At 38.5% G+C, this 12,858-nt stretch overlaps 1 protein-coding gene across 1 annotated transcript; it reads right to left on the bottom strand.

Moving 5' to 3' along the window:
* Positions 1-401: 401 nt before the first annotated feature.
* Positions 402-7,821, bottom strand: LOC146327288 (uncharacterized). Its single transcript, XM_084718488.1, has 3 exons — positions 7,415-7,821; positions 3,927-4,058; positions 402-1,601 (listed from the first exon to the last, which is right to left on the bottom strand). Exons 1-3 carry the CDS (start codon positions 7,590-7,592, stop codon positions 1,381-1,383), a joined length of 531 nt encoding a protein of 176 aa, XP_084574614.1. The 5' UTR covers positions 7,593-7,821; the 3' UTR covers positions 402-1,380.
* Positions 7,822-12,858: the final 5,037 nt, after the last annotated feature.

Below are 12,858 nucleotides of genomic sequence, written 5' to 3'. Positions count from 1 at the left end.
GTTTTCACTTGCCTATTTGTGATCAGATCACCTTAGTTGCCACAAAATTGCAGATGAAAGGTTTGGATATTAATTCAAATTGTACTCAGTACTCAATTATGATTGTAAAAGTAACTATTTAGATTACATAGTGTATTGCATACTCAAATACTAATAAAAGTACAGACTTACCTTGCCAATGGTCAACTACAAACGTACCTTCAGTGACTCTCAGTCCAAATCAGCCCAGCAGTTCACTTCAGCTCACTTCAGTTCCAACAACCTGACAAAGTAGGAAAAAAATACCATCCTGTCACCGTCCTCTGGCTCTGGTGGCTCAAACATGTCTGGACATGTCCAATAAAGTCCAATAAAGAACAGGAAATTGTTTAATTTTTTTTATTTAGGAGATAAATGGTCCTACCAATTACAGCACGAGTGCCACCATACATTTTTTAGTATTATTGTTATTTATTTAAGTCCTGTAAAATAAATTATCCATTGTACCTGTTTCCTCAGAGACAAATTCATCCTCAGCATTCCACCCTGAAAAATAGTTTTACTTTTAAGACCTATTATTAATTATTTTTTAGTTACCAGTTTGCTGTATTTATGTTTTTGCATATAACGTTATGTGTTGTAAAATGATCAATACATTTAGTTAGAAAAATAATGATCAATTAATTGATTAATCATACTTACAAAATCATAAGAAATTTGCAGACACCAAACAATACCAAACATATTTTCCCCCTCAATCAAAGTTTTATTTCCACAGCAACATGTTCCATGTCCTCTGACAGCGTGACATGCACTCTTCAGGTGCTAACTAGAACTGGACAGGGTTTTTCGGCTTGTCCCCGTAGGAGACCCTTTCAAACAGTACTGCACAGAACCCAACATAAAGCATTATAACCACCTGTGAAGGGTTTTACTGAGAACCACCCATCAGAGGTTCTACAAAGAACCCTTTTATGGTGCAGTGGTTCCACCTAGAACCCTTTCTGAAGGTTCTATCTACCTCTCTAATGGTGCTAACAAGAATCTAACCAAGGTGTTCTATTGTGAATGTTTTCATATAATAAATAATAATATAATTGTGGTTTTATCTAGAACATATTCAGGAGGTTCTACCGAGAACCTTCTTATATACCAGTTTTATCTAGAATCAACCCTGGTTTTATATTATGGTAAAATTCTGAATCATCCCATACAGATTCATTTAAACATTGCAACATTGTATTGCAATGCACTTTACTGACAATCCTGAGCAAAGTGATATACAAAAATATACATGGAATATACTGTAAAAGAGGCATTATAATGTGGATTTAAATCTGCAACATCCAAATATTTGCCATTAAAAACATCATATTTTGCATATCATCATCTGTCTGTTTGTCAGGCTGCTATCACAGACACATCCACAGCCGGCCCCCTCACAGCTGGTTCAACCCTCGCACTGTCACCGTGAATCACACCCAGCAGGATGGTCACCAGCAAGGTGTAGAAGAACGTGGCACAGCAGATGTAGAAGGTCCAACCGAGTTCCTGCAGCAGCTCAGGCTCCTGCTGTTCAATGGACACCAAGAAGGCGATCAGGGCACCGGCACAGAGAACAGCTGCAGAGGAGGACAGGAAGGAGTAAAGTGAATACTTTCTTACTTACTGTAACACTGGTTTAATAACAGGTTTCTTTCCTTCATTTAAACTTGAAGAGAGAGAGTTTAGAACCTCTATCAACAATCTAAATTATAATGTGCACTTGAGCAAGACATTTAATCCTTCATTGTGTAGAATTTCTTCTTAGAGGTCAAAAGTATGACACTGCTTCCCAACAACTGCAAGTGAATAAGTTTAAAAAAGAACATAGAGCATGAAACATGGAACATGGAACAAACATACAGTAAATTTAGAATCATTTTACTGTTTTAACTTGCCAGCAGACAGCCTTTTCCAATTGGAAACCGCCATTATATAAGCCAGATATTGCTCTCTCCAAATCAACCAATCTCCATGCCTGACGCAGGTGTTGCTGGTCTTCTGCTGCCTTGATCTGGTAATTTGTTTGTGTTGTTGTGTTACTTAAGTGCATCATTCTTTTCAAACACTGAAGTCACACTAACATACAAACAGATTGAGGCAGTGCAAAACTAGTAACCTGTATTCTGAGGTAAAATGACTGATTTTTCCTATAAAGACTGGCAGGTTTGTAGAGAGCAACATTTAGCTTTTAAAACAGCTGTTTCCTGCAAGAAAAGACTGTCTGACAGCAGACTAAAGTGGTGAAAATATTCTAAATATAACATTTAAACTGATATTGATTTTCATATGTGGGCCTTTTTTATGTGGCTAAAATCCTATTTGGTCCTGACCTTGTCAACAGTAGTAACTTCCATGGTGGTGCCCCCCTCTGCTTCTCCAAACCAGGGGTGTGCTGACCTACAGCTAATACACTGACTATTAATAAGACCACTCTCAAAGGTGGTTTAATTTACCCTTCGCTAAGCCCTGCCTCCAAAACAGCAACTGTCCAATCATAGCCACAGTAACTAGGGCTCTGCTGGCCTGTCAAACCTATGCTGTTAATGTTGAAGCGATGTGCAGGAGGCTCTGAGAAGAGCAGCATTTCATGAGTCCTGATGATAGCGACTTTTTGTAGTCTCTCAAAAATGTGAAACACAAGAGCATGTGAACAGATTAAACACTGTCTCTATCTGCTCTGACATAAGCTGCAAATGTTAGCATGTCAAGCTAACTAATACTAGATACTAGCTACTAGCTGCAGTAACTTTACCTCCAAATGTATCTGTATTTGTTCTGTAGGGGTTTGAGGAGGAGGAGGATGTGGGCTGATGCCAGAATCAAAGTTGGTCGACGACGACACATCTCATTCCGTATCACCTTCTCAGGACTAAGCTGAATTAGCTTAGTTCTTATCCTGGCTCTCTTTCATGACCGTGGCCCGGCTGGTCTGGCTGGGTGACCTGTCTCAAAGTCCACTGCACTAATTTAGTCCCTATGCATCCTTTTCCCACATAAGTGTATTTCTGTCATCTATCATGTAGATATACCTGCTGCATTTCACTGACTCATCTGACTGACGTTTGCTGAAGTGTAAGCTAACTTTAGACTCAGTCTGTTTGCATTAATGTTATATCATGTATGCAATCATGTAGCTTTACGTTTACACTTTCACAGGGTTCTTGTTTTAAACTGTGTCAGATGGAAATATTAAACATCAGCTGGAGACTTCTCAGTGGACTCAAGTCAAGTTAGTATTAGCATTATGTTACATCAACCAACTACACTGATGTTTGTGAGTCATTATTTTAGCTGACAAAATCCACCACCATCAGCTAGAGATGAGAAGCTGCTTTTATTTACTTATTTAAGGAATCACAGACCTCATGTTGCAACAGTTACTCCCAGTTTCAACACTAAACCTGCCACCATTCTCACTGTAAACTGCATAAGGGCAGTACAAGAATGGAAAGTTTGACAGACTTAGCAACAGTAACTAAGGAGGGCGGGGCATAGCGAAGGGTCAGTTGAAGTTTCATTCATTCATTCATTTTCTGTAACATCTTATTCCCAAAGGGTCGCAGGAGTTGGAGTTTCAGAGACTAATATATTTGTAAGTATAAGTTTAAAAGTATATTTCTAGTTAAAGTTTAAGCATAGCTCTAGTTAGTTTCAGGCAAACAATTCAATAAATTTCAGTGATCTCTACTATGTGTACATTTTCCATGTACCGTTAAAACACAGTGACCATATGATACAGCATTGAAGATGGCACTGAAACACAAAACAACTGTTGTATGTGCTGTTTTCTGTACAGGAGCTTGTGAAGGATTGTGACTGATTTCAGGAGCTCCCCGATGCATAGCAGGTCAATGATATTTTCCTGTAGGTTATGTCACTGTAAAACTGTGTCTGATTATTACCAGCGATGATGTTGAGGATCAGAGCAGCGATGGCCTTCTTTCCTCTGGTCAGAGCAGGTCTGACTGTGAGCACGGCAGTCAGAGACAGCAGACTGGAAGCAGACAGAAACATCCAGGACAAACTGTAGCTACCTGCAAGCAGACAATTTCAAATGTTAATCATGATGGTTAATATATTCTTATGTGGTCCGACACACACTGGTATGTTTGGACCTCTTTGATATGACTAACTGGGCCTTGACAGAAAGACAAGCATGTCAGAATTTCTTTGCCTTATAGTTAGACTACAACAAGCTCCCAGGGCTGAAAGTAACTAATTACAAATACTCAAGTTACTGTAATTAAGTAGTTTTTTTTTTTCTGGGCACTTGTACTTTTATGAGTAGATTTTCAAGTCTGTACTTGTTGTTGTACTAGTACTGAGTACAATTTGAATTAATATCCAAACCTTTCATCTGCATTTTAGTAACCAATCAGGTGATCTGATCGTAAATGGGCCAATGAAAACAAAGACATACAGACAAAAAACAAAAGTAAACACTGTGGCAGCACACATTTGGAGTAAGGATGTTAGTGATTAATCATTAATCATTAATCACTGTTAAGAATTCAACCAATTAACAAGTAATCAGTAACTGCACCTCATTCAACATTGTTTTGTATATCAGAACCATTTGTTTAAAATGAAAACTTAGATATAAAGTGAGAAAAAATAGAGAAAAAACAAGTGTTTTGTATCTTAAAAATTATTAATAATTAATTGATTGTTAACATTTTCAATTATTTTCAAGGAAAATGCTCAAAATATGCAGTCCTAGTCTGCAGAGGTGGCTGACCACTGAGCAGAACAGACATCAGTGGTTAAGAAGTAACTAGGTGGTTTTTGAGATAAATACTTTGTAATTTTACTTATGAACACCAGTAGTTTTACTTGTAATTGAGTAATATTTTAGCAATTTAACAGTACTTAAAGTTGAGTAAAGATTTTCAGTACTCTTTGCACCACTGCAAGTTCCATGATGCTCCATGACACTACGAGCTGTGATTATTTGAGGTCCAATATCTGACATGAACCTGATCTGACATAGAGTTAACTGCATACTAAAATAAATTTGTCTTATTGTCATTGTTGTTGTCGTTGTTGTTGTTGTTGTTGTTGTTGTTGTTGTTGTTGTTGCGACATTAGGACTTCTCGGAATGAGCTTTTCAGATGTGGCTCAATTTTGATCAGTCTCATGCCTTCATGCTAATTGTAGTCATAAAGGCATGACATTTAGCATAAACCATTTACCATGCAACATTTTAACATGCACATTTATCCTATTAACATGATAGAATTCTAGCATGTTGGCTTGGTAGCATGTGAAGGCTACAGTTTGCCTGTTCGGTTAAAAGTATAATCTGCAATATTTTCCTGACAAAACAATGTATAGACTCAAATGACATAGTCCCTTTCAGTCATCACTTATGACCCAGTAGAAGTGTGTGCTGGTGTCTCTGTCTACAGAAACACTGCCCCCTGCTTGTATTTCTTTATATTTTTCCATTGTTTTGTTGCCTGGGACGTTCACCAATCCAAAATGTTGATATTTGACATCCTGATATGTTCAGACAAATCCTACAGACCCTACCTTTAAAAATGTAACATTAGCATGCTAGCATGATAATATTACTTTGTAATCCACATATTGAAGTCAAGTGGTGAAATAACTAATCTAAGTACATTTATTCTGTATGTTCTGTATTTTAAGCACAATTTTCTTGGTACTTTAATATTTTCACTTGATGCTACTTCTTCTACTCCACTGCATTTTGGAAGCCAATATTGTACTTTTTACTCTAATGTATTTATTCAACAAAATTATTTAGGTTTACCACTTACTTTTCAGAATATTAATACAACATATAAATCAACTAATAAATTATGGTGTAACATTACTGATTAAAGGATCAGTGCATTGGATTTAGTGGCATGTAGCGGTGAGCTTGCAGATTACAAACACCTCGTCTCTCTCCTGTTCCAAGCATGTTGGAGAGCCTACAGGACCATGAAGCATGTGCAACATGAGAAAGGCCATATCAAGACCCAGTTTGGTTTGTCCATTCTGGGCCACTGTAGAAACATGTTGGTGCAACATGGCAGCCTCCGTGGAAGATTTGCAGGTATAAATGGCTCATTCTAACATAATCAGAATAGAATTAGATTTTTATTTTTAGGTAATGAAAAAACATATTTATTGTAAATGGACCTGCATTTGTATAGAGCCTATCTGGTCTTCTGACCACACAAACTGCTTTACACTACATGCAATGTGCCTCTTGCCTGTCTCATTCTCACACTGAGGGCTATGCCTTCCAGGACAATGTGTGATGCAGTATCTTCCCCAAGGACACTTTGACATGCAGACTCGAGGGAGCCATGGATTGAACCACAGATCTTCCAATTAGTGGATGACCTGCTCTGCTCACTGAGTCGCAGCAGCCCCCTCTTTCTCAGTGATAACACATTAATAAGAACATTTGATGAACATTATATTTCATTTGTCAGTAAATCCTTTAAGATAGCCAGCGATATATGAAGGAACCCAGCTGAAATTAGCTCCATCTCTACCAGCTATAACATCAGTGATGCTCAGCCTACACGTGAATGTATCAATAACTATATCTGCAGGAATACTTTTACTTTTGGCACTTTAAGTACATTTTGATGCTAATACATTAGAAAGCTTTTGAATTTCTTTACAATCGTATGGCTACTTCTGCTGAAGCTTAAGATCTGAGTATTTCTTCCACAGCAGTTGAGGTCTGTGCAGGGAGTGAAAAGTTGACTTACTGCCCCTTCAAAGCACATACATTTGGAATTCATGAACACTGAAGAATAATTTTGTATGACTGTCTGGTCAGGCACTTTATTTGGTTTAGACATTATAACCAATGGATTTAGTCATGCTTAATCAGTAATCTGTCAAGGCAGTAATAATCTATAGATAACAGGTCATGAGGTCACGTACCTCACATTTTAATAAGTCATCATCTGCACTCATAAATGTTACTGAATCATAAATAAAGCAGGTGTTATACTGGAGAAGGATAAATATCAGTCAGAAGGATTTTTCACAAATTAAATGTTCCTATTAATGGATTATCAATGATGTTGTATTAATAAATGCTTCGTTCAAATATAAAAAGCCTATATTTGCCGCATTAGAAAGTAGTACTAAGTTATATGTATTAATGCAGGACCCACATACAGATGAAAAATGTGGGGGAAACATTGCACAGCTGTATTAAAGGAGTCTTGCAGTGACTTCCACATAAGTTTCAGCTTTAGTTGAAAGCTGAAACATCTTATCAAGCATAAAAACCCAAGCAGCTGATTGCAAACCCCTTTTATTGTTTAAACTGTTGTCAGTCTAAAAACAATAAAGCAAACTTTTTATGAATTATAATTATCTCCATAAACAAAAGATGACATCATGGACGCTCACCCAGCCAGGCTGGAAACGTTGTGCAGCTGGAGAAGCCGTCGTAGGCGCTGCAGAGGGCAAAGAGTCCCTCGCTGGCCCCCTCAGCCTGAACCAGCCACTGAGGCGAACAGAGACTCATTGTGTACAGCACAAACTCCACAGATAACAGGGTTGTCAGCACAGTCACTGGATTCCTCATACTACCCTCCCACACACACACACCAACTCTGTCGCTCTTCACTGCATCTGATCGTTCTGGAAAATGTTCATTAATTCTTCTTTGTTGGAAGAGGCTGCAGTCATTTGGTTTGCTGCTCCAGGATATTTTTGGTTTAAATGACTGAAAAAGTGTCACTTCCTCAGCATCCACAGCCTTTGAGCAAGGCACATAATCCACAGAGAGCTGTTTTCACAAGCAGGTGTGACTGTGTTCACTTCCACAATGGGAAGGAAGCTGAAGAACAGAAAAACATTTTGTACGCTCGTCTTCTCCTTGACTACTGACATACACTGTGTAACTGGGATATACTCTCTATTTATATACAGTAAAGATTTCCTCTGACAAATATTGACCTCTGATGCTCTACAGTTGATACAATTACAGTAATATACTGAAGCAAATATGGCCTGTTTGCTTCTACTGCAAAGCTAATGTTGACCATTATGTTGCCATGTTCAGTCCAGACTCAGTGATTAACGCTTTTGTTGTTTGTGCTGAATGCTTTACTTAATGTCCTTTTGAATGAACTAACAGCAGGCATGAACTTTCCATTGATTGAAACACAGCAGGGCAACTTATACCCCAGCTTGTATCAAATCTGTACACGCTTTGAACCTATTAATATCCTGGATATAATATCCTGCCTGTGTTCATTTATTTTAATATTTTGCAAAAAGGTAGATGGCCACTTTTGGTCATTTTCCTTTTTGATCTCAGGCTGTTTGTCATGGTTTGGGCCTCTTATTTCCAAGGGAATAGAAACCTTAATACTACAGCATACAACAGTGTTTTAGGCAGTGACAGCTGATCAATAGACGGCGCTAAGGTGCTGCCCCACCTCTCCCCACAACCTAGAACCTAAGTGAGAAGATTTAATTACTGTGTGAATATACATTGTATATTTCTTTAAATGAGCAAGGATAATATTGTGTAGTTAGTGAGTAAAATGTATAATCTGCAATATAATGTGGTGTTAAAAATGTTGTTTAAAGTTGCTGATAGGTCACGTGTTTCCAGCTTGGGGCACAAGCTTTTGGCCCACTGACTCTCGCTTTAAGTTGCACACACTGTTCAATCCTCTGAATACAAGAGATAGGAGGTTTGTGGGGTGCATGTTACCTGCACCCTCAACATTATTCTGAATGATACTGATGCACACATGATGATGATACATGATGTACACAATGTCAACCTCTGGGTGGCAGCAGAGAGCGAACTACATCTGACAATTAATACAGCAGAGTGAGACGTGTTGATAGTGGAAGGAGTACAGTGCATCAGCTGCTAGAATGGAGACATAAAATCTGTGAAGTCACTATAAACAAGATGTTCTGAGAGGAGAACATTAGAAGAGAACCCAGACCTGATCAGTCCAACATCATAAACCAACAAAAATCAGAGGATGATGATAAACTCTCTGAGGAGAACATGGTGACAGTGGAACTCAGCCTCACTCTGGGACCAGGTGACCTTCAGACAGGTGAGCTATGCTGAATAAACTATTCACATCCTTTACTTCAGTAAAAACACTAATACACGCTGTGAAAACACTCCACTACAAGTAAAAGTACTGCAGTCAAAACCTTACTTCAGTAAAAGTATGTAAGTATTATCAGTTATTATCAGTTTGAAAAGTAAAAGTAGCGACTGTGCAGTAAAATGTTCCCTGTCGGTAACTAGTAACTATACCTGTCAGGTAAGTGTAGTGGAGTAAAAAAGCTGAGTAGAACTATAAATAAGCATACAATGGATGTAAATTCTACTTAAAGAGTAAATCTCGTTAGTTACATTCCCCCACTGGAGATGACAGAAGCTGAATGTGTGGTGTTGGGTTTTTGGAAATAGTTGCTGTTTTATGCAGAAAAGTGTGTGACACACCTTAAAGTAGGTATTTATATAAACCTGTCAAAGACATTTAATCACAGAGTCACTGAGACATTTACATCTCTCAGGGAGAAATTATGGACAATAAAGTGCATTTTAAGCCACTAGATGGCAATTTTTAAATTTAATATGTAATACCATATTTTTATTTGTTTATTCTTACATGTTGTTATCTTCTAATTGGTTTTAGTGTGTAATTTCCTTCCATTTAGTCTTTCAGCAACAAATTGTAACATAAAAGATAATTATTATAAAGGATTTGCACTATTTGAAAGACCTTAAGCAAGTTATATTAGGCTATAAAAATGTTCAGTGCAGCAAATACAAATTAAGACCTTTTTGTATAAAATCCACTGCTGCGATTTGTTAACATTTTCAATATAGCCCCCTCCCTCAAAAAAATTCACCAGCCACCACTGATTTCTGGGTGCTTTCACACTAGGGACCTGGGCATGGATGTGAGCACGCTTGACCCCCAAGTCCAGTTTGTTTGATAGGTGTCAACACTGCATACTGTGCTGGGGCTCAGTTTGTTGATCTGTGCCCGAGTCAGTTTGAAAAGGTAGTCCGGGGTCCTCATCCTCTGAGCCACAAGGCTCAGATGAGGGAAGATGTAGGAAAGGTAAAGGAAGATGTAGGAAAGATTGACTCCATTGTATATGAGATCTTGCGATTGGCATTTACTGTTTTGTGGCCAAAACATAAACAAATGTCACTTAGATGATGATGATGTTGATGTACCCATCTTCTATGTTGTGTTTATTGGCAGATAGCCATCCAACTAGGTGCATTCTGCCACCTCCTGTGTTGGAGTCTGTACATCTGCAAGTGTGCTGAGGCTCAACATTACTAGTGTGGTGGTGGTGAGGGAGAGGAGGAGGGAGGACAACAGCACCCTGAGATGGTAGGAATCAATCCCACCCAGTGTGAAAACACCCTTAGACAATACTGTTCTTCCAACTTTGTGGCAACCAGGGGTGGAAGTAACTAATTACAAATACTCATATTACTGTAATTGTACAACCCTTAGCTCGTGTTGGAAAAAGGTAAGGAACATAAACCAGTTGTAATTGGTAAAAGTAAAGTAATTTATTAACACTGGCAAGTAAATTGACATTTAACACAAGTGGGAGGAGTTACACCAAATGGGTGACAGGGCTGATGGGTGCTGCTCAACTCAACAAAATAAATATAAGAGAGCTCACATGGGAGGTTACAACTACTTAGTGGTACTAAAGGAGCTAAAAATAAGGGTGAAAAGAAAACACCTTTAACAAACTACGTTACCAAGATTTTAAAACATAAATACAAAGAGCCAGCACCCCTGTGCCTAGTGTAGTCTAATTCAGTATTAAACAACCTATCAAGTGTGTGACGACTTTTATCAGTTTTTGAAACTGTTCCCTGGCCCAGTCCCTTTCAACGAGTACCTCATTCAACAAAACATACACTTTCACAACGACAAGAGGCACGTGTGGCAAACTGTCTATGGCAGAAGCAGCCGCCATGACTGGTACGCTCACTGAGCTTATATATCTTCAACTTCCAGCTACACTCCTGTGATTGGTGGACGGATGAACGAAGGGCACCAATCAGCAAGCTGAACAACGCAGGAGTGGATGTGAAGGTAACGCCCCTTGAAGGTGGAGGCCAATCACGGGCTGGATTTCACACACTGCAATATACAAGTAAAGAATTACACAGCAAAGGGGTTAGACACGGGGGGCGGAAACGGCGGTGGCCGTAACAAAGTCGTTTATTTGGGTACTTGTATTTTTATTAGTAGATTTTCAAGTCTGTACTTTTACTCGTACTTAAGTATGCATTACAAGATGTAATCTACTTAGTTACTTTTACAATCATAATTGAGTACAGAGTACAATTTGAATTAATATCTTTTCATCTGCGTTGCAGTGATCAGATCACAAACAGGCCGATGAAAACAATGACGTACAAATGAAAAACAAAACAAATCCTGCAGCAGTACAAATTTGGAGCAAGGATGTTAATGATTAATGATTAATGATTAATCGATTGTTAACCCTTTTAACTGTTGGTTCAGGAAAATGTACAAAATTTGCAACCATAGTTTGGAGAGGTGACATGACATCCGTGGTTAAAAGCAAGTAATTCCCTGAGCAGTTTTTCAGATGAATACTTTTTTTTACACCAGTACTTTTCCTTGTAACTGAGTAATATTTTAGCAATGTAACAGTACTTGTACTTGAGTACAGATTTTTAGTACTCTTTCCACCACTGGTGGCAACATATTGAGGAGGGTCATTTCCAACAACAAAGCCAGGTCCATAAAGACATGGTTTTCTCAGTCTGGTGCGGAACAACTTGTCTCCAGTGCTGTGTGCACACATCATCATTCCTGAATAGAAGAAAAAACTCTTTAAACTAATCACCATTTTCTGTGGTGGAGCTAAGCCCAGGATGGAGTGATGGTGCCCCTGTGAAACAGTGTTGGAGGGAACTTGTTTCAGTGCAATGTTTGCAAACCCTGGCATTAAAATGGCTAAATCTCTGCAAAAGAAAAAGTAATGTCACTTAGTTATATTGTTAGCGACCAGTTTAGGGTTAGGGTAACTTGCCCTTTTTAGCATGTAGGATGTTGGAGGTTGGACCTTGTAGTCACTTGGTTGTTCACCACAGTCACCAGCAACTGTCCGACCAAGGAGAATTTGGTCTCACAGCTGCTCCTGTTACTTAAATGAGGTTAGAAGCTTCTTAATCCATTGTTGTCGGAGGTGGGATATATGCAGATCTGATGTATTTTTTTCTCTGAATTACAGGCTATTTACTGAACTTTTAATGGCTCTAAACTAATTGACATAATGTCAAAGTACCAGCACAAATCACTACACCAGCCCTCAGCCCAGAGGACAGAAGAGCTGAGTGGATAAAATGATTATTTTGATGACAGCATGTGTGGATTTTACTCTAAGCGCCTGTTTGAAACAATTTAATCTCAATAATGGATAAATATCAGCTGTTCATCACTCAACTTCAGACTCAGGGCTCATCCTGTTGGATTTGGTGCTATCATGTTGCTAATGTGGCTACTCTCAGGTGAATGTGGTAATATTGGGGGACAGTTCAGAGAAACTGTGTGAATCATCTTAGCATCTTTTGAAATCAACTGAATAATGATAGTAGTTAATCCGATGAGGTAATTGTTTTTTTTTTAATGGTTGGAGAGTAGGTAGAATTCCAGTTTCAGTCAGTCTCTGCTGTATTAGGCTTAGCATCGTTAATGCTATCATATTAGCATATTACAACATGCTCTCAATCCCAATCAAATACAGCAGCTCAGCCAGTGGCCCTATACTTCAAACTCTGATGTTGATTCAGGCAG

The sequence above is a fragment of the Lutjanus erythropterus genome, chromosome 5 (assembly GCF_056507025.1).
Source record: "Lutjanus erythropterus isolate fLutEry1 chromosome 5, fLutEry1.hap2, whole genome shotgun sequence".
NCBI lineage: Eukaryota > Metazoa > Chordata > Actinopteri > Lutjaniformes > Lutjanidae > Lutjanus > Lutjanus erythropterus.
The sequence above is the reverse complement of the archived record's forward strand: the minus strand, read 5'-3'. Positions and strand labels throughout refer to the sequence as shown.

Coding starts and splice junctions, on each gene's coding strand:
- LOC146327288 (XM_084718488.1), bottom strand. CDS start 7,592: ATGAGGAATCCAGTGACTGTGCTGACAACCCTGTTATCTGTGGAGTTT. Junction 4,059..7,414: donor AACGTTTCCAGCCTGGCTGG/GTGAGCGTCCAT, acceptor GTCTGCTTGCAG/GTAGCTACAGTTTGTCCTGG. Junction 1,602..3,926: donor GATCCTCAACATCATCGCTG/GTAATAATCAGA, acceptor CCTCCTCTGCAG/CTGTTCTCTGTGCCGGTGCC.